The sequence below is a fragment of the Haliotis asinina genome, chromosome 2 (assembly GCF_037392515.1).
Source record: "Haliotis asinina isolate JCU_RB_2024 chromosome 2, JCU_Hal_asi_v2, whole genome shotgun sequence".
NCBI lineage: Eukaryota > Metazoa > Mollusca > Gastropoda > Lepetellida > Haliotidae > Haliotis > Haliotis asinina.
The window spans coordinates 81,360,092-81,378,988 of NC_090281.1; the positions used below are offsets into that span (position 1 = coordinate 81,360,092).

The 18,897-nt window shown below is 39.3% G+C and overlaps 1 protein-coding gene across 1 annotated transcript in view; it reads right to left on the minus strand.

Annotated features, from left to right (window-relative positions):
* The window catches only part of LOC137274432 (uncharacterized), a 162,252-nt gene that overhangs the window by 67,626 nt on the left and 75,729 nt on the right, over positions 1–18,897 (minus strand). Inside the window, exons 4-12 of the mRNA XM_067807606.1 lie at positions 18,429–18,557; positions 12,976–13,099; positions 12,582–12,714; positions 11,498–11,632; positions 9,945–10,048; positions 9,445–9,569; positions 3,319–3,563; positions 2,640–2,840; positions 1,923–2,096 (exon numbers count right to left, since the gene is read on the minus strand). Coding sequence (XP_067663707.1) covers positions 1,923–2,096; positions 2,640–2,840; positions 3,319–3,563; positions 9,445–9,569; positions 9,945–10,048; positions 11,498–11,632; positions 12,582–12,714; positions 12,976–13,099; positions 18,429–18,557 — 1,370 coding nt within the window. The remainder of the gene's footprint in view (positions 1–1,922; positions 2,097–2,639; positions 2,841–3,318; positions 3,564–9,444; positions 9,570–9,944; positions 10,049–11,497; positions 11,633–12,581; positions 12,715–12,975; positions 13,100–18,428; positions 18,558–18,897) is intronic.

An 18,897-nucleotide genomic window follows, 5' to 3' on the forward strand; every position in this document is an offset into this window, starting at 1 on the left:
TCACTTTTCTGAAGAATATTACCACACATGTACTTGGTTAAACAAGGTCACTAGTAGGATGTGAAGTGAAGACTAGTAAACATCTCGAACACATTTTCCAAAAATGTAGGTATATTTCATTACCCACTTCTCTAAAGGCCCTGATGGTGAGAGGTTGTAAGTCAAGAGTCAGTAAAATTTTGGGCCTTCAGTCATTTGTCATCATTTTTGGGTTGATAATTATCTAAAAATGGTTTCTGAATTATATTTAGACAGTAAAAAGTTTGCACACTGGAATCTATATGGCAAGGTCATTTCTGTGGAAATGTTGGACCGTCAGTCTGTATGTAGGGAAACATTGGGTACAGTGTATTTATTATTGTATGTCTATTTTGCAAATATCAAACACAGGGTTTGGTGTGTCACTAGATGTAGTAGACGATTTCCTTACTGCCAACGTTTCGGTGATAATGGTGTGTATACTCCCCTGGCTAAGACCTACTAAGCCAGCAATAAGTCTAAGTAATTTTTAATAACCATATTGTGGATTCTATGAATCATTTCTGACTTAACTGGCCTTCCAAGATGGGTACCTTCAAATGAATGCACATGTCAATTTTTAAAAAGTCACAGACTCCTGGCAATTGTGCTGACCGTTTCACATGTTGACTTAAGAGTTCTAGGATATTCTTGTCAACATCACAAGGGGTACACAAAGTACACCTATCAGAGGGGTACACAAAGTGTGCAATCTCAACAACCAGTTGTTTGACTTCCTTTTCGTGGAAGTTGTGGTGGTTGAGTGTGTTAGGCAGCTGACTTTGTGTGCTTGCAATTAGGTGCCTGACTCTGTGGGTGCAACTTCGTATCCTGTATGGGACCCTACCCAAATAGTACTAGAATTTATACTTTCCTAAGAAATGACATGCGAAAGATAACACTACTACACAATTCTTTCCACATGAACTTATCAATCTGTTATATTTCACATGAACTTTATGCCTTATGCTAAACAGTATAGGTCAAAAGAACCTTCTCAATAATGATAATGAGTGTATACTTGTACTGCACTTTACATATACACTAGGTGAATGGACAAAGCAATACAAAACATTATTACCCCATCAATGTGCACAGCAAGCAACAATGTCTGTGTAAATGTAGAAGGAAAACAGATATTGAGTCATTTCATCCCACCAGGTACCATTCACTGTATGGTTGGCCCTTGGCTACAGTGGATTTCATGAATACATAATAAAATCATGGTTAACTATGGGGTATACAAAGCACAAATGAAAGTGTCATTTAGGAGATAAACATCATGTGTTGGCTGATGTTGTCAGTTCCAAATGCATTTCCGTGATTCAAATAGTCAATAACACACGGAAATTGGCCAACACATGATGTTTATTGACATTGTACACCAAAATGTAAACCAAAGGGTTTAACTGTCTGCACTCGTTTACATCGAGTACGGGTACAGCAGTGATGTGTCATCAGCTGGCCATTTTAGCTGGTTCCCATGGTAGCATGTGGAGCTGCTCATTTGTGACGCAATTCTGACTTTACGTCACAATATGATTTGAATAACATCACCACTGCCGATGGCATTTTCGCAATGTTTCTACGTGTCAATACACAGCGAACAGTCTTGCAGTTTCCATGAATCAAATACTATTTGATCATGTTTTTCAACCAATCAGATTACAGAACACAGTGACTTTGGGTTTACAATGTTCCTTCAAACCTCCTTCGAGAAAGAAGATTCAACTAATGTATGGACACTGCGTCTGAAAAGCTAAAAAGAAAAATATTGTTCTTAAACTGATATGTTCCCTATTATTACTAAAGTGTGTCTGGAAAAATAATTTAAAGAATTTTATGACTTTGTTTCAATTCTAGTCATGCTATTTGTGAAATGTGAAAGAAGGGAGACAACTCACCACTCTGAATGGTCCACTGAAGATTATAAAGAAGACCAGGCCAAACCCTGCCATGATGAGTGGGGGTAAGAAGCTGAGCAACCAGCCAAGTACCATCCCCCACACAGGCAGATGCTCTGTCCCTTGGGGTACTCTCACTGTCTCCTCAGATAGAACAGAGAGGCAGATGGTGATCTGTAAGTGAAAAAGACTATATGAAACTTTTATTGTCAGATAAGGAAAAAAGTTAAGCGTGTGAGTTTTGTACTGTGCTGCATTCAGCAATATTACAGCTATATAGCAGCAGTAATCATCAGCATGAGCATCGATCTACAGAGCTGGGATACGATGACGTGACAATCAAGTCAGTGAGCCTGATCACAACCGCCTGAATATTTTATGTCTGCTTCAATCACTTTATCAACTATGTAGATAACATCAACCAAAATAACAATAAATGTTTAAATGCCCACTGTAAATTTAAAGGTCAGTGCCTGTTGCAAGAATGATGAATTAAAGAATCAGTGTTGAACCAATATATTTTAATAACAATGAACAACAGCATTTCATTTCATATTTTGAAGTTCTACTTTTGTAGCAGCTGGTTTGAAATAACTCCTGAACAGTAATACATATTTAAGATTGATTCTCTCCTCATAGTGCACTGTTTCCTGAAGTGATGATGACTGTGCAAATTACAAACTAATGACGCTATCATTATCATTGAAACATGCTCACCAAAAGGAATAAGGGTGTGCCAAGTTTCCACATCCACCTCATACATGGGCTCTCTGCACTGCCAGTCATGTCTGATATACGTGTTGCAAATCTCCGAACTCCATACAGCCACATGGTCACAACTGTCTCCAACAGGCATATGCATGGGATGGCCACTTTGTACACATATTTATCCAGTAACTGAACTACATACAAGCCAGCCTAAAACAAAAAAAACCAGTTCAATGCCTTGATTTAACATACACAACAATGACAAGCATACTCTATAAAATTTAATCTACCAATGTAGATTTGTCTCCCAAGCTCACTGACAATCACAGATTCAAGTGAGATATAATTCATTGCTTGACCAGTTATTCAATCAATCGCTCCAGCACATGGGTGTTGCAGGGTGTGCAGTCATCCCACAGATGTGGACAAGGCATCCGATTTTGGATCAGAATTTCTGTAGTTTGAATCCCAGCACAATACTCAGAAATTTTATGGCTGCTTCATGGGTAAACATATGATCCAAGCTATCTGGGCTTATGAAGCACAGTCAGTCAAACACGCAGACAGTACTGTATCTTCATTATTAGGATAGTAAGTTTTTACTTCATGGGATAATATGGACCACAGTGTCCCTGCAAATCAGTTTGATTCAAACAGTGGATTCAAACAGTATCTTCTTGTCAATCACCTGCGTGGCCATTGTCAGGCTGATGGAGAACAAGACAATGAAGAGAATAACGAGACAGATGATGCGTTTGACGTGCGTGTCAAGATGCAGCTTCCAGACAACCTCGGCATGGATGGTGTGGAGGAGTACGGCCTGGGTGCTGATGCCCGCAATGAAGAGTGTGCAGTAAAAGATGATGGACCACAAGGGGGGAAACGACAGTGATGAACTTACAGCTGGGAAGATGGCGAACCCAAAGTCAATGTCTGAAACATACATACATCCCATCTAGAAGAATGCTAATGACCAGATAAAGCCTGAAACATGTTTATTATGTCCGATCTAGGTGATAAACCTGAAGTCAATGTCTGAAATACATATACCCATCTAGAGGTTGAGTGAATTCTGTTTTACGCTGCTGGTAGCAATATACCAGCAATATCACTGTTAGGGACACCTGAAATGGGTTTCACACATTGCACCAATGTGGGCAATGGAACCTGTCCTTTAGCGTGATGAGTGAATGCTTTAACCACAGAGCTATCTCACCGCCAGTCCAGAGGTATGTTAACAACCAGGTAAAGCTTCAAATGTCTTTACGGAAAAGTAATTTGTGTTCGGGTTAATGGGAGAGAACAGTCACAAAATCAAAGTAACTGTAAAATTGAAAATATGATTACTTGATGATAACTGCCTGGCAAAAGAAAATATACAATTAAAATTTGGATTTGAAAATTAAAAATCAAAAACATTTAGACTAGGCTGATTGTGGATAATGTAATTTTCTGAATAAAATTGATATTTTATACTTATTCTTACTCATGCTTAATTGCTTATCTCCTCCTCTTGGCGAAGGTAGTGGAACACCTGAAATCCCTTGAACTTCCCTTCTAAAAGAAGCGGACGTAAAATTAACACTCACCCATGTATTACCTCCCTTCCCAGCACATGGTCAGCTGATCGGCTATGATACTTTACTCTCTGCTACAATCGCCCGACACAAGAATAATAGAATTCAGCGTGTCTGTGAGGGGCAGCTGGTAGGGCTTTCACCATGAGTCAGGATAAGTACAAAACATCAGTTTTATTCAGAAAATTACGTATTTTCCCTTATCCTGACTCATGCTTAATTGCTTACAGAATCCGATGGAAACAGCGGTGGGTAGGACCACACTGGATTCTGCTATTAGTTCCAAATTACGTCCAATAATTTCCCCTCTAACGGGAACTTGTAACGGTGATAATTCGGTCCTATTCTTCTCATATTCATTGTAGATTTGGGGGGGAATCACATCCAGTCGAACTTGTCTTCCATAGAAGGCTTTGTTGACTGGCACGTGATGACATCAAAAGTAACTAGCGTCCTGCTAGTTTCTAATGCAACTAAATGTCAAGATATAGCAATCAAGACTAGTTGTGTACAATTCGTGTACAAGTATCTTCATTATGAGTACAGGGTCATAATCACTCATGCTAGTCATGAATTTGTGACATGTGTGCAGCTGGAGCTAGTTAAAAACAGCGTCTTCTGAATTAGCAGTTCAAATAAGGTCCGAACAAGCGGTTCGTACGCATCACTTGTGAGATGTTGAAGTACAATGTTTAGATCCCATGATGTTGACCTTCCAACTTGAAGGAGTGTAGGAAGGCAAATAGCTCAGGTACTTTAGTCAGTTTGGTTTCGGTTCTAGATAATGTAGATAATGTAGAGCCTTTCAGATCTCTGGAATGTCGTAAGTGGCATAAATATTCTGCTGTCTTCAGATATGTTGCCTTCAACTGTCACAGTAGTCATGAGGTCCAAGTATTGAATACAAGACCGGAATGCGGAACTGTCTGTCCGTCTGACCTGGCAGCTGTCTGATTTTCTCGATGAATCTTGGTAGCAGCACTGGAAGGAGAAACCTTGTTCCAAGTAAGTCTATTTGCAGTGATCCAAACCTCCAGCTGATTAGTTGAAACATCTCTCGATGCAGCGTATACTCTGTTGGTGAAAGACGAAGAGGGCGAGATAAGGCGTCTGCCATATACATGATTTTGCAGGCTCCTGATATGTGAGATGCTTTTATTCAGATTCAGACTGTCGACCACGTCGAAGAGTAGAAACGTAAGGTGTAGTAGAGATGGAGGTCTGGTTTAGTCCCTTGTTTACCCAGAAGGCTACTGTTGAGTTGTCCATCTGGATCAACAGTAACTTGTCTCTCGGTGTTGTCGACCAATGATGGATAACATGCATCACCACTTTTATCTCCAGCTGGTTGATGTGAAGAGCTAGATCTTCCTTCTTCCAGAATCCTGCTGCAGTCTCATTGTTTAGATGCGCATTCCATCCTAGAAGAGACGTGTCTACCTAAAGATGGTTGTGGAATGCAGGCTCTAATATATAAATTCCTGCGCAAACATTGACTGGCGAGTCTACCATAGCAGGTATGGTCTCAAGATGTCCAGTATCGTAAACCAGTCAGGACATGAAACCATGACTCAGGAACCGCTGTCATAGATGTAGTAGTAGGCGTCTTCGTCTTGTCATATCCTGAAGTGACGTGAGCAGATTGAGTAGACATTATCACTGACATAGAACTTGTTTTAATCATTGGCTTGAACTTCAACCCACCGATCTGATGTATCTCAACGTAGTGATGAATCAAATCCCAAGGACTTAGATTCTCAAGTCATTCGAGCTGAGTTGGTAGCCTGATAGTGAAGTCCAACTGTAGACTGAGTTGACTTCTCCCATGATGAGCTTGTATGCCATGAAGATGCGTCATTCTTCATCTTCAGATCATCAACGCCGAACGTGTTGACATTCCAAGGAAGTTTATTTATAGCTGGCTGGCTGTCCAATCAGAAACTGCCATTAATTGCCACAAGCCTCCTGATAGGCAACGTTGAGTCTGCTGTAGAAGATCTCTATGCCGTTTGAACAATCAAACGACGCTGTAGACACATGGTGAAGAGGGAAGTGACAAGCATTGAAAGGTGGCATATGTTGTTGATGAAACTTGGATGCTGACTTGAATGTCATAGACAACTTCTCAGAAATCATAGATATCAGAGCTATCGCCGTAAATGTTAGCGCATGTCTTCCTTCTTCATCCTATAAGCATTGGGTAAGTTGGAATCCTTGGATGGTGAGACCAAGTCCAGACCATTCATGATCCACGATGTGACTTCCGAAAAGAGGGCTTCCTCTGGAGATGAGTGCAACACATTCGATGGATGCCGATGATCCTTCTTATGTGAGTCCAGGTCTGAAGGGGACGACGAGTGCTGACAGTGCCTTCGACGAACTGGGAAGAGTGATGAAGATCTTCTTCATTGATGAGTAGATCTACGAGTGCACTCACCCACGTGAGTGCCCTCATCCGTGCTGTCTCACTCACTCGTCCGTGCAGGTGCACTCACTCAGTGTAGGTGGATCTCTCTCGGAACTGCAACGGGATGATAAGGATGATGGTGATGATACTCCTGAGTAGGTGCCTGCATATGCCTCCTCTTCATCCTCTGGAGGGAGTGCAGATCTGGCTGAGTGCTCATACGGCGCAGCAGTCGACATAGTTGAAGATTGTAGTTTTCGTTCTTCTTCAACACGACATCTAAACTCATGTTGCATGAAGGCATCTGCGTCGAATGACTGCGTTGAGTGCAGTCTCGTAGAGATGTCTGCTGTGCTGACTGAGGCTGCTGACAAAGTCTGCGTTGTCTGACAACCCGGAGCGGTGACGATGCAGTCGTGGTAGATCTAGGAGCAGCAGTCGACGTAGTTGAAGATTGTAGTCTTCTTTCTTCTTCAACATGACCTAATCAAGCTCATGTTGGATGAAGGCTTCTGCGTCAAACAGCTGCAATGAGTGCAGTGAATCTAAGTCCGAAGGGGAGGGTGACTGCATACGACGTCTTCTATAAATAGGGGAGACTGAAGGAGACCTTCTCCGTTGACGAGTCCATCCTTAAGTGCACTCATGCGAGCGCGTGACGTCAATCTCCTTGGGTGCACTCATGCGAGCGCATGACATCACTCCCCCAAGTATATCTACTCGCACGAGTGCACTCACTTGGCGTGGGTATATCCTTCTCTGTGCTGCGACCCGATGATCAGGACCTGGATCTTCTGGAGTGCTGTGTGCGTGCACCTCCTCTTCATCCTCAGACATTAGTGCAGGTCTAGATGAATGCTCTCGCTGAATCGCAGTCGACACCGTTGACAAGTGCAGCCATCTTTCCTCTTCCAATCGTCGCTCTACAAGTTCATCATTTGCGTTGTGAATTGTTGCATAAAAGCATCTGCGTCGAATGCATGACAACTGTGTTCACTCCGTATCATCAAAGGAGACTCGTAAAAAAATTGACGTTCTACCAATCTCCTCCCCGAATGATTTCTTCATCAACGAGGGATGATTCTGCGATGATCTTACAAATGAAGACTTCGACTTTGATGACTTAGTTTTCTTGGCCTGTGACGGCCCTGCCTCAACAGATGGTTTCTTCTGAGTCTTGGGAGGTGACTCGCCTGACCCTGGACACAACCTTGGAGATAAGGCTGGCATCTCGCTGGGATGAATCTCAATAATTAACTACCTGATTTATTTCACTAGATTAGACATGTATTAGCCAGCCAACGTTGCTTATCTCTAGCACGTCTGTGAACAGACCGTAAATATAATAAGAATTCTGCTTCAGACAATTTAATGCAAAATTTAAAACAAGTATGAGCAGAACACAAAGGTTTAGATGCTGGCCAAAGTACATGCAGCTCTACCGCCGACAGCCATAAACTGCACTGACAACACAATTTCATTAATTCTAAGTCTCAATTAATGAAATATGTGTTAGAAAAAGTCACAATAATCACAAATACATATAATGATAATAAACATATACAAGTCAAAAACCGCATACAACACAAATTTAGTTAGAAAAAAAACAAAAGAATGAAAAACTTATCGCCATATATGTGCCTCCAGCCGCCTTCGTCGGGCGATAGGGAGAGAGTGAAGAATCATGGCCAATCAGCTGACCATGTGCTGGGAAGGAAGGTAATACATGGGTGAGTGTGAATTTTGTGTCCACTTCTTTTAGAAGGGAAGTTCAAGGGATTTCAGGTGTTCCACTACCTTCGCCAAGAGGAGGAGATAAGCAATTAAGCATGAGTCAGGATAAGGAAAAATAAAAAAAAATGCTAGAGGCAGTTTTTAGTAGGCAATTTTGGTGGCCATTCTGTTTTTCAATTTTGAGGGTAAATATAAGGCTTAGATGGGTCTAATTTTCTACACGGGTACCCGTCCCGTATTACCCCACCCAACCCAGATACCCATTATATTAATTCCTGACATCAAATTTGTAAGAAATAGCAACATATTCTTCAGCTCAAAGGCAAAAATGTCAAGTTTTTAAATGTTTTAACCATATATGATATTCAAAAGATGTCACTGTAATTATGTCTGTAACTTCAAAGGCAATCTTTTAATCATGAAAGAATGACATATTACATTGTTTAATCTATCAGTCACATGATTATAATGGGTCCGGTACTGAGACAGGTACCCGGGTCCTGCTCAATACCCATCTATATATCCCAGGTATCCGGGTTACCCACCCACCACCATCCCACACCCACCCCCAACGACTAGTAACAGAAATACTTTTTTCAGCTTGTATCCTATATTTTCATGATCAGCACCCTTTAAATGGTAAAATAGCTTGTATACCAAATCCTACTACAAAATGCCTTAACATTTTTTGTTTGAAACGTCTTTCCAGAATCGGGCCTAGTCAAATTATCAAAATGACATCAGTTCCTGAAACACTGCAAACTGAGAGTCGAAACTGTGATACCCATACCAGACACATCGCCAATGAATAACCATTCCTTCTTAATTTCATTTGTACCCATCAAACATGGATATATACATAACACATATTTTATGGACAACAACTTCTTTTTATTCTGTACACAACATTTCAGAACTAACTCCTTCTGTTATCCATAATGCATTTCATTACCATGTATGCACTTTGTCCACCTTCTAAATGTCTTTCAAGAACTTCAAACACGGTGCATATTTCTTTTTTTTTAAAGCAGTTTATACATTAATGTTACTATGGCATAACATGTGAATTGTAATAGATAAAGATATGATTGTATACTTGTGAGTGTGAGGTTGCTGATAAGGTGATTTGATGACAGACTGTAGACGCCCAGCATTGAGAACATGCAGCAACCAGCTATCGTTGTGGTGGCGATACTGGCAAATGTCACACACAAGCAGTTTCTGAAGACAAATGAAAAAAATGAAAATATTTTCCTTAGAAAAATCAAAACATAATCTTGTCAAGGTCATTATACTAAATGATAAGTGCAAAAAAGTCGGACGAATGATCTTATAAAATATAACCAGCAAAAGGCAGTTGAGTGAAGTGTTGAAAAGTTAAAGGGAGATAACTTTTGAGGTCTTAGCAAGGATTATATCAGTGGATGTGCCAAAAAGTTATGAAAGTGAAGAGAAAAACAAAACAATATTCTGACCATTGATGTTGTAACAAAGTGTACAAGTAAATGATAAAAAAACTTAAACTATTCTGACATCAAGGGTATAAAGTCTACTAGTCCATCGGCTAGTAGCCACTGGTATTATGTGTTCACCCACCTAAAGCAATGGCTGCCGAGATGTGCATATCCCGATAATGTGATGATACAGCCTGTACCACATCCTAGTGTGGTCAGTACAAGGCGACACCCATCTGCCCACACCTTCAGTATACATGTGGAGAGAAATCAGACTGATTTAAATCACCATGCATTAAATCAACACACAAAAATCTTCACTTCTCAAATCTTCATGACATCGGCTGTTCAGACTTAATATTTTAAGACATCAACTTAAATCAACACTCCTGGAAAATTAAAATTACTAACTAGAAAACTATAAATAACTCAAACAAAATATATTCTTTAGTATAAGTACACACACTTCAACCCTGAAACATTACACTGTAGAACAAATATGAAGCATATACTCTAAGGATGACAACTCATTGCTTTATGCAAAACTGTTCACTCTCAAATAATCATTGAAAGCACCTGCTGCAATATTGTTGCACTCATTTCTATGTTGTAAATAATCAAATCGAGACCAGATCAACCAGTTATCAACATCATGAACATCTATCACTGCAATTGGGATATAATGACTGTCAGACAAGTCCAGGAGTCTGACAACCAAATTCGTTTACTAGCCTCTTGCAACAAGCAAAGTTGCTGAAGACCAATTCTAACCCAGATCGTCAATGGTCATGAAAGGCAAGGTACTATATAATCAGCATTGGTCCCGAGTTGTAGTGATCAGTTCTTAATGTGTATTGCAACATTACACCCCCTTTCACATCACACACTCATAAATCAGGTTTTCAACCTTTATCTCTATCAGACATCTGACTCCTTGACACAAATCAAACATAAAATTTAAAGTTTAGGCATTAACTAACACAATATACTTCAAGGTCCCACATGTATCGATAGACTAATGCTTGGTCTCTGAATATATAAAATTTTGACAGAGACAAATAATTACATTTAAACTGAAGAGTGAGATGGCAGATTCAAAACACAAAGAAATTGGGCTTGCTTCATTGCAGAAAGGCCTGAATGGGATTAAATTAAATGTGGTAAGGTACTGTGAGGCAGACTAAACTATGGGCAACTGCTTGCAGTGACTATTGAAGGGCTTAGTCTATGCAACATTGCAACCAACCATTGCGATACCATTGTAACAGTTTTTCTCACTTGGAATTGTCTCATTTGAAGTCATTTCCACAAATGAATGCATAGTTTATATGAAATATAAACAAGTTGAAGTAGCTTCAGTGTCTTTTAATAACTGATAAGAAACTTGAAACCCAGATCAAGTAAATTGTTAAAATATATATGAAGGTGGAAGTCTGCAAGCAAACATCCCATATTTTGCGCTGCACTTTTATAAAGGAAGTCAATTACTGCATTATCAAAAGTTACACATATTATCGATGCATAAATAGTTTTTTGTTTCTACAATCGATTAATTGCTATCAGTGACTCAACAAATGCAATCCATCGATAGTTTGTTGCATCATTACAACCCTAGTAACCATCATCATCACGGACTGTAACAACTACAGCTACAACTATTGCTAGTTAGTGAACATCTTATAGCCTGTAGCTAACCTGTATTTTACCTAGCATGTGCCACCTGGGCATCAAGAAGGCTTTGATTCCTTGGACGGCACCGTCGATATGGCACACAGCAATGAAGATGGTGAACAGGAGGACAAAGGGCGCAATAGCTGTGAAGTATGCTACCTGGAACACAAGGTCAGTGAGTGAGGGGAGTTTCTGACAGCAATATTCTAGCTTTTTCACACCGGACATCAAATACTCTGAACACTTCAACCTCTAGCCTCCTACACTATCTGTCAAAGAAAAGTTGGCCACTGACAGAAATCACAGAGATTGATAATTGCTCACTAAATTTTGACTGACCATTGATAAATAACAATATTACGAATAAAATAATTCAAACTCTTCAGTAATTGGGAAAGAGAGCTTTGACAATGGGCTGCTCTCAGGATTATTAGTCATTTTCTGAATTTAGAATGGGCCATGGCACTTGCCTCAATAGTAAACTTCAAAATTTTAATGGGCTAATTTTTATTCTAACATGCAAAGTGGCCCATGGCCCCTGTCTTTCCCAATTCCTGAGTTTTAAAGAAATCAACATGTTTCATGCTACTGGTCTGTGGTGACACACTTGTGAATGGATTACTAACAAAAAGACACTTTATAAACAATGCCAGTGATACACTCTGATCTGAATAATGAATCCAGTTTGACTAAATTGAGTGTGACTTGTGTGAGATCATGTGTGTGCCTGTGCGATACTCATGCGTGATGTTTTGTGTGATGTCATGGGTGACTATTTTGTGCAACAACTTGTGTGAAAAAATTATGTACCTGGTTTGTTTGAGATTATGACATTTTGTGTGATGTCTTGTGTGACAATTTTATGTGATGTCATGGGGAGTTTTATGTGATGTCATGCGACAATTTTTGAATTGTGTATAGAGTGACAGTTTTGTGTGACTATATATGTCATGTAGTGTGTGATTTGATGATTCGTGTTATGTTATATATTCATGATGGGTTTTTTTCAATCTGTTTGAGCATGACAGTTGTGTTTCATGGTCTCACTTTGTGTTAGGTGTGCTGCTATTTTGAGAAGCTGTGATGTTTTCCTGTCATCGCTGCCTACCTTGCCCATGGAATGTGGTCCCCATACGATGATGATAGCTGCAGTAAGCCAGACTAGTAACAAACACACCACCAGGTGGAGCTGCAACTGACCAGTGTCCGAGAGCCCATCTGATACGTTTAATACATCCTTGCTGGAATAGCAAAGGTAATATGGGAATCAGGGGAATATTTGGATCACTAACATCAGTACCACTTAATACTCTTAGCCAGAGTGAGGGATCAAACGTAGGTCTTTGACATAACAAGTGAACACTTTATCCATGAGCCCATCCCATGACAGAGAAAAATGTAAATTTTCATATTACTAGCATGATGTATACTGGAACACACTGATCACCCCATATGAAATGTGTCATAGGATGAATATATATGCTATCTGATATTCCACTTACAAGAAATAGTTTTCAGCTATTTTTAATTTTTGAGGTACTACTTCTATATCTGAGTTGTTCCTGCCGATTTCCACTACGTCTAGTAGTGTTTCCAGTAGTGTAGAAGACGCCTTCGAGGAAGTACCTGAAACACAGCACACCATCAACACCATGTATTTGCATTCAGTTTCATACAGCATATGTTATATTTGGGTTTTCACTTTCTCAGTAGAGTACAAATCCTGAATACAAGTCCCATCCAGGAATCGAGCCCGCACCCTCAGAGTCAGGCACCTAATCGCCAGCACACAAAGTCAACTGCCTAACCCGCTCAGCCACCGCGACTTCCACAAAAATGAAAGTCGTACAACTGGTAGTCTAGACTGTGTACTTTGTGCACCCCTCTGATAAGTGTGAATTGGCATGGCTCTTTAACCACTGAGCTACCAATAAGGGGAATAAAAGATCTGTTGGTATTATGAGCATGCACTTAAACCCATGAGCTAACCACCCCATGTCAAGAAACACAGAAAATCAAAAGCAGGCCTTCAGTGAGATATTACTGGGCTACCAACACCTATTGTACCACTATTGCAGTTCAAACCCTGACCTTTTGGTGCGATCAATAGACACATCAATGTCTTGGCTAACCATCACAATTGTATCAATATAGAGAATCAAAACCAGGCCTATTGTTGTGATGGGTGTGCACTTCAAACACTTGGCTAACCATCCCAATTGTACCAATTGTACCTTTTGGTGTGACAGGCACACGCATTAACCCATGAGCTAACCAGCCCAACTCCTTCATTCTCAATGGATAAAGCCAGACTGGTTACATATGCATCATGGCTACAAGGATAATGTGCAGAAAATATCACCGAATACAAAGACATGTCCTATGTTCAGCACATCATTTCACCAATAAGTCCTGGTCAGAATAGACAGTGCTGAATGAATATGGGCCATGCTCCTGTTTTATTCATGTAGAGGCTAAAGAAAAAAAACAAATTCCAACATGAAGAAAGAGACTGAATATTGCTTAACACTTCATCACCATATTGCCAACAATTTGCTGCCCAAAAGGTCGAATGGGAGTGATAGGGTGTGGAAAATTGGTAAGTTTCATGCAGAAAAACAACATGTGGGACTCACTAGCTGCATGTTCCAGAAACAGCCGTTGATAATACACCAACCATACTAAGGGCATGGAACGCATTCAGGAAGCACTGCAGCTCACCTCACAGAAATGGCTCTACAAAGATTTGTGTTTAGCATCTCCCTCAACAGTATTGACAACTTCAGGTTTAACAGCTCTGATACCAAATTGTCATGCTTTTAAACCTTTGTCTAATCTCCTAATGATGATGATGATGATGATGATGATGATGATGATGATGATGATGATGAAACTTATATATGATTACACACAACTGAGTATCCTTTCACTATGAAATAAAAACCACTATCTTACCAAACCTTCATTTATCAAACCAACATTTATCAAACCTCTGGTCAAATGTCTAGCACTAATCCTTCTGCAAATCACAAATGACTGAAACTTGTACAAACTGTCTGGTACAAACCATTAGCAAACTGACATTTATAAAACTGTATCTGATTGCTATCATATTCGAGCTAAGAAAACAGCAATCTTAAAATGGCAGCTATTGTCTCTTTATCACCTTCCAGTCCATACAATAGATTTAAAAAGATTTGGACATCATAATAACATCTGGAGGATTAGAAATATTCAAAATACAAGAAAACTAGATCAGATACAAAAATTAATAATGAACACTGAAACTGATTCAGAGCTTTTTGTTAATCAATTGTCACCGACGGAACATGATCATCCAAGACTGATGTGATCAATTTCTTTCTGAACTACATAGAACTCTGTGTGGGTGGCCACAGACTACTGGGAAGTTTGGATATATAATACATGACTCATTTTCAGAGTAACGATCTGGGAATCAGTGTGGACGCCCCTCTTCGACCCTGTTCCTCAAAACGATCCTAGCGCCATGACAGTCAAAAGTCTACATTGAAGTACGGAGTTACGATCATCTTAGCACTGTGATTACATTCTATAACAGGGTCCAGAAGTATATCAATAATTCAGATCACTCCTGTTTTGTCAATCTGTCTTCAATCTATTCAATGACAAACATGGCCTGTTTACCGACATGTACACCACCACTGTCTACCTTCCCACGTAACACCTACACCCAAAATCTGCAGAAAAGGCGATTTTACACATTAACAGAATGGCTGTTTGCTGAAAACTAGCCAGGATCAATGTGTGCTAGGAGCCAGCAGCTCAGTCCCATTACCACAAACAAGTTGGATGAAGCTATGCAATTAGACATAAGCGTATAAAATCGCTCAGATTTCCATGGATATTAGGGGTCAATTACTTACTTTGACTGGAACCCAGTGACATACATGAATCCTCAATGATCAGTTAACCACTTGACTCCTACTAAATCATCAAAATACCCAAAATAATCAGTAAAAGTGTGGAAATTTTTTTTTTAATAAAAGTGAATGTTTAAACTATGATAACTAAACATACTGTTCAATGGTAGGGACATCAGTTTCTTTCTTTTCAACATAACTTCTACAATTACACAAAACGAACCCATTTAGATAATTCTTTAACAAATATCATGGGAACTTAAAAATTCAACTTTTATTCAGTAAGACCTTTGAAGGTAAAATGATGAACAAAAACCTCATTCAAATTTGTCCACATATTCTTTTGAATCTGTAACTTAAGGGGTTAAAATGAGTTAATCAGGCTAATGCATAGAAAAGAAACACTGGCTATAGATCTCAAGCCATAGGGGTTTGATGATATAATAAGTTTAACACTTCTCTTGTTAAGCTAACACATACCATTTTGATTTTATGAGAAATATAGGTGCTCTATGATATTCACTTTCAAAGATTTTACACCTATAGGGATTAGCCATAAAACTGTTTCCAACGTAGTAATGTTTATGCATGAGCGAATACTGAATTGCTTTGCCTGAGCAGTCGATATTTTTCCCTTGATACTCATGGCACTTAAGTAACCTGTTTCTTTCATTACAGAACACAGATGCTCTGTCATTAGCTCACATAAAAGGCATATATGTGTTGGTCTTTATGACTAATTCAATATAGTTTCATTTAAGATTCGAGGGAGTGTTGTTTCAAGCTGAGGGGAACATTCAGTGAATATGTTGGCTGGTTTGTTTTTTAACGCCACACTCTGCAATATTCCAGCTACATGGCGGTGGTCTGTGAATAATCGACTCTGGACCAGACAATCCAGTTCTACACATATGGGATAGCAGCAGTCCAGTTAGTCTCCTCTTACAACAAGTACGGTTTATTCAGAAAATATGATTATCTGTAGATGGAATGATATGGCAAAGGTCCAAATACTTGAAATTATCTGAACTACGGGTATTACAGCTGTGCTTTGGACCTTTGGTGTGAATCAAGGGTCTCTTAGAGCTAGGACAGTTATAAGTTAATGTTAATGTATGGCACTTACAGCCATCATAACACTAGGAGAACTTGGAAAATCTAGGGCCAGTAAGACAGTGAGTCAAAGAATTAGTAACTAAGAATCTGAGAGATTCAGGATATACAATCTGATCTATATCAAATGAACTTTTTAACTGATTTAAACATATCTATTCAAAACAAAGCTTTGTAAAATCATTTAAGGCCAAAATACTGAATAACTGAAAATAAACCTCTGTACAAGATCTGCATGTGCTGCTTGCACAAGAAATCATCCTTTAATGTTTGAATACTAAGGGATGATGGTGTTAAGGGACAAAGGTTTAGCATTTTGCCAACATAGTGCTGTGCTGTTAGACAGAGGCTCATTCAAGCACCATGGCCATAGAGTAGTGGCATGACAAAGGGACATCACTCTAAAAGAACAACCACCTCAGATGTTTTGGCCAACTCTGCCCCCAACATTACAAATCTGTGTTCAGTGTAGGAGTTAGTGAGTGAGTTTAGTTCTACGCTGTTTTAGCAGTATTCCCAGAACACCAGAAATGGGTTTAACACAACTGAACCCCTGTCCCCGGCATGATAAGCAAACACTTTAACCACTGACCTATTGCATTGCATCATTGAGTGTAAGAGAGATATTCTTCCTGCAATACCTACATGCCATGAAAACATGATCACGCCCTGAAACACTCCAGAACCATTTTTATGTGGGGTTTAGCAAAGACTTCAACACATTTTCTGAAAAATAGCATTATTTTGTCCACAGACAAATATGTGATGTGAGACATCTTGATAAAGTGCAGTTCTGCCGAGGTTAGATGAACAATGATATCTCAGCATCTAAGGTACTGGAATTTTGCCAGATAAACACAGCAGGCACACCACTTTCATCCTTCTGTTTCATGTCAGAATTTGATACCATGCACAGAAATGTCAAGACAGATTTACTCACAACCACAGACATTTTTCTTTCCCAAATCACTACCAACAACCTGTTAGATGTAAATGTTTTTGTGTTGATATGTACCAGATTTTCTTTGATTTTCTAAACGTTACACATTCATTGCAAGAATACAAAGTCACAAAGTCTTTCTGTTGTGCTGCATTAACAAATAATGCATCTCTCTGAAATGCACACATATAGTTATAAAACACCTCAAATTCTTTCAGACCTAAGTCAAGCTTTTAACATGAGTTATATAAGAGAACAGTTCTTGAGATATCTTGATGACAAGCTTAACATGCAGCTTACCAAGCTGAAATCTTCAAAAAGTTGATAAGAGAACAAACAGGGTAGTTGAAATGGTTCTTGAGATATCTTGCTGACAAGGGTAAAATATTAAAGTCCCCTTGTGACCTTGAAATTAAGGTAAAGGTCACCAAACCTGACTGAGGCCTGACTTTTACTATGATGAAACTAGGTACCAAGTATGAAAAGAATCTAGAGAATGGTTCTTAAGATATTTGTATGTATGGACAGATGGACGGAACCTACTACTATGTGCACACTGTGGGATCATGATTGGGTCATGTTACTCTGTGTTTTTATAAATCATTTGTTTAGTGTTGCACTCAGGAACTTTCAGGTAAATGTAGTCTGTAAGTAATTAAACAGTCCAGTGATTGATGATTGGTCATCACAACTGCAATACTATCAATCAAGTGGGTAAGGCTGACCACTGATCTATTTGGTAGCCTGTTACAATCAGCAAGGTTACTAAAGAACATGTTCTAACCCTAAATCCCCCCAGTTATCTGTCTCAACAGTTTAGGAAAATGAAGCACAAAGGCCCATGACAAGAAATGAGAAACAAAGGTCTACCATTACATCAGATGCCAACTAAAGGGAAGTAACTATGACGAGGACTATCAAATCTTTCTAAATAATGGCCCCTGTATTTATACCTTAGCTAAAAGCAAGATTCAAAGACTGTAAGAAATGTGACATGTACCTGTGAGATCAGCATGCCAGGGTAGAAGGCTGTTCATAGACGTGAACCAATAGTAGAGGATCCAGGCAATATATGTGTTATTGTACAGCGTGAATAACGTGGATACCAGGACCATGCTGTAGCCCATCCCTGAAACAGTAATGGAGGATATGAATGTTGCTAAATACAATGTAAAAAATATTTACCTAACTGAGATCATCCTCAATATCTCAAGGGTATACGTTCCAATAAAACTCCACTATACCCTGGATGCATCTAAGGCTCGGTCTGATTGTTTTATTATCTTCCTTGGCTGACCTTGTATCCCATCAAGTGTCTGTGCTGGGAAGTTTACAAATCACAACCCACTTTTGCTTAAATTATCTAACCAATTATACTTGGCAACACCAATGATGAAGAGGTACTCTGAAAGAGGTAGAAGGAATTCTTGCATATATTTTTTCAAAGTTTCGGACCTTTTGTCTCTATA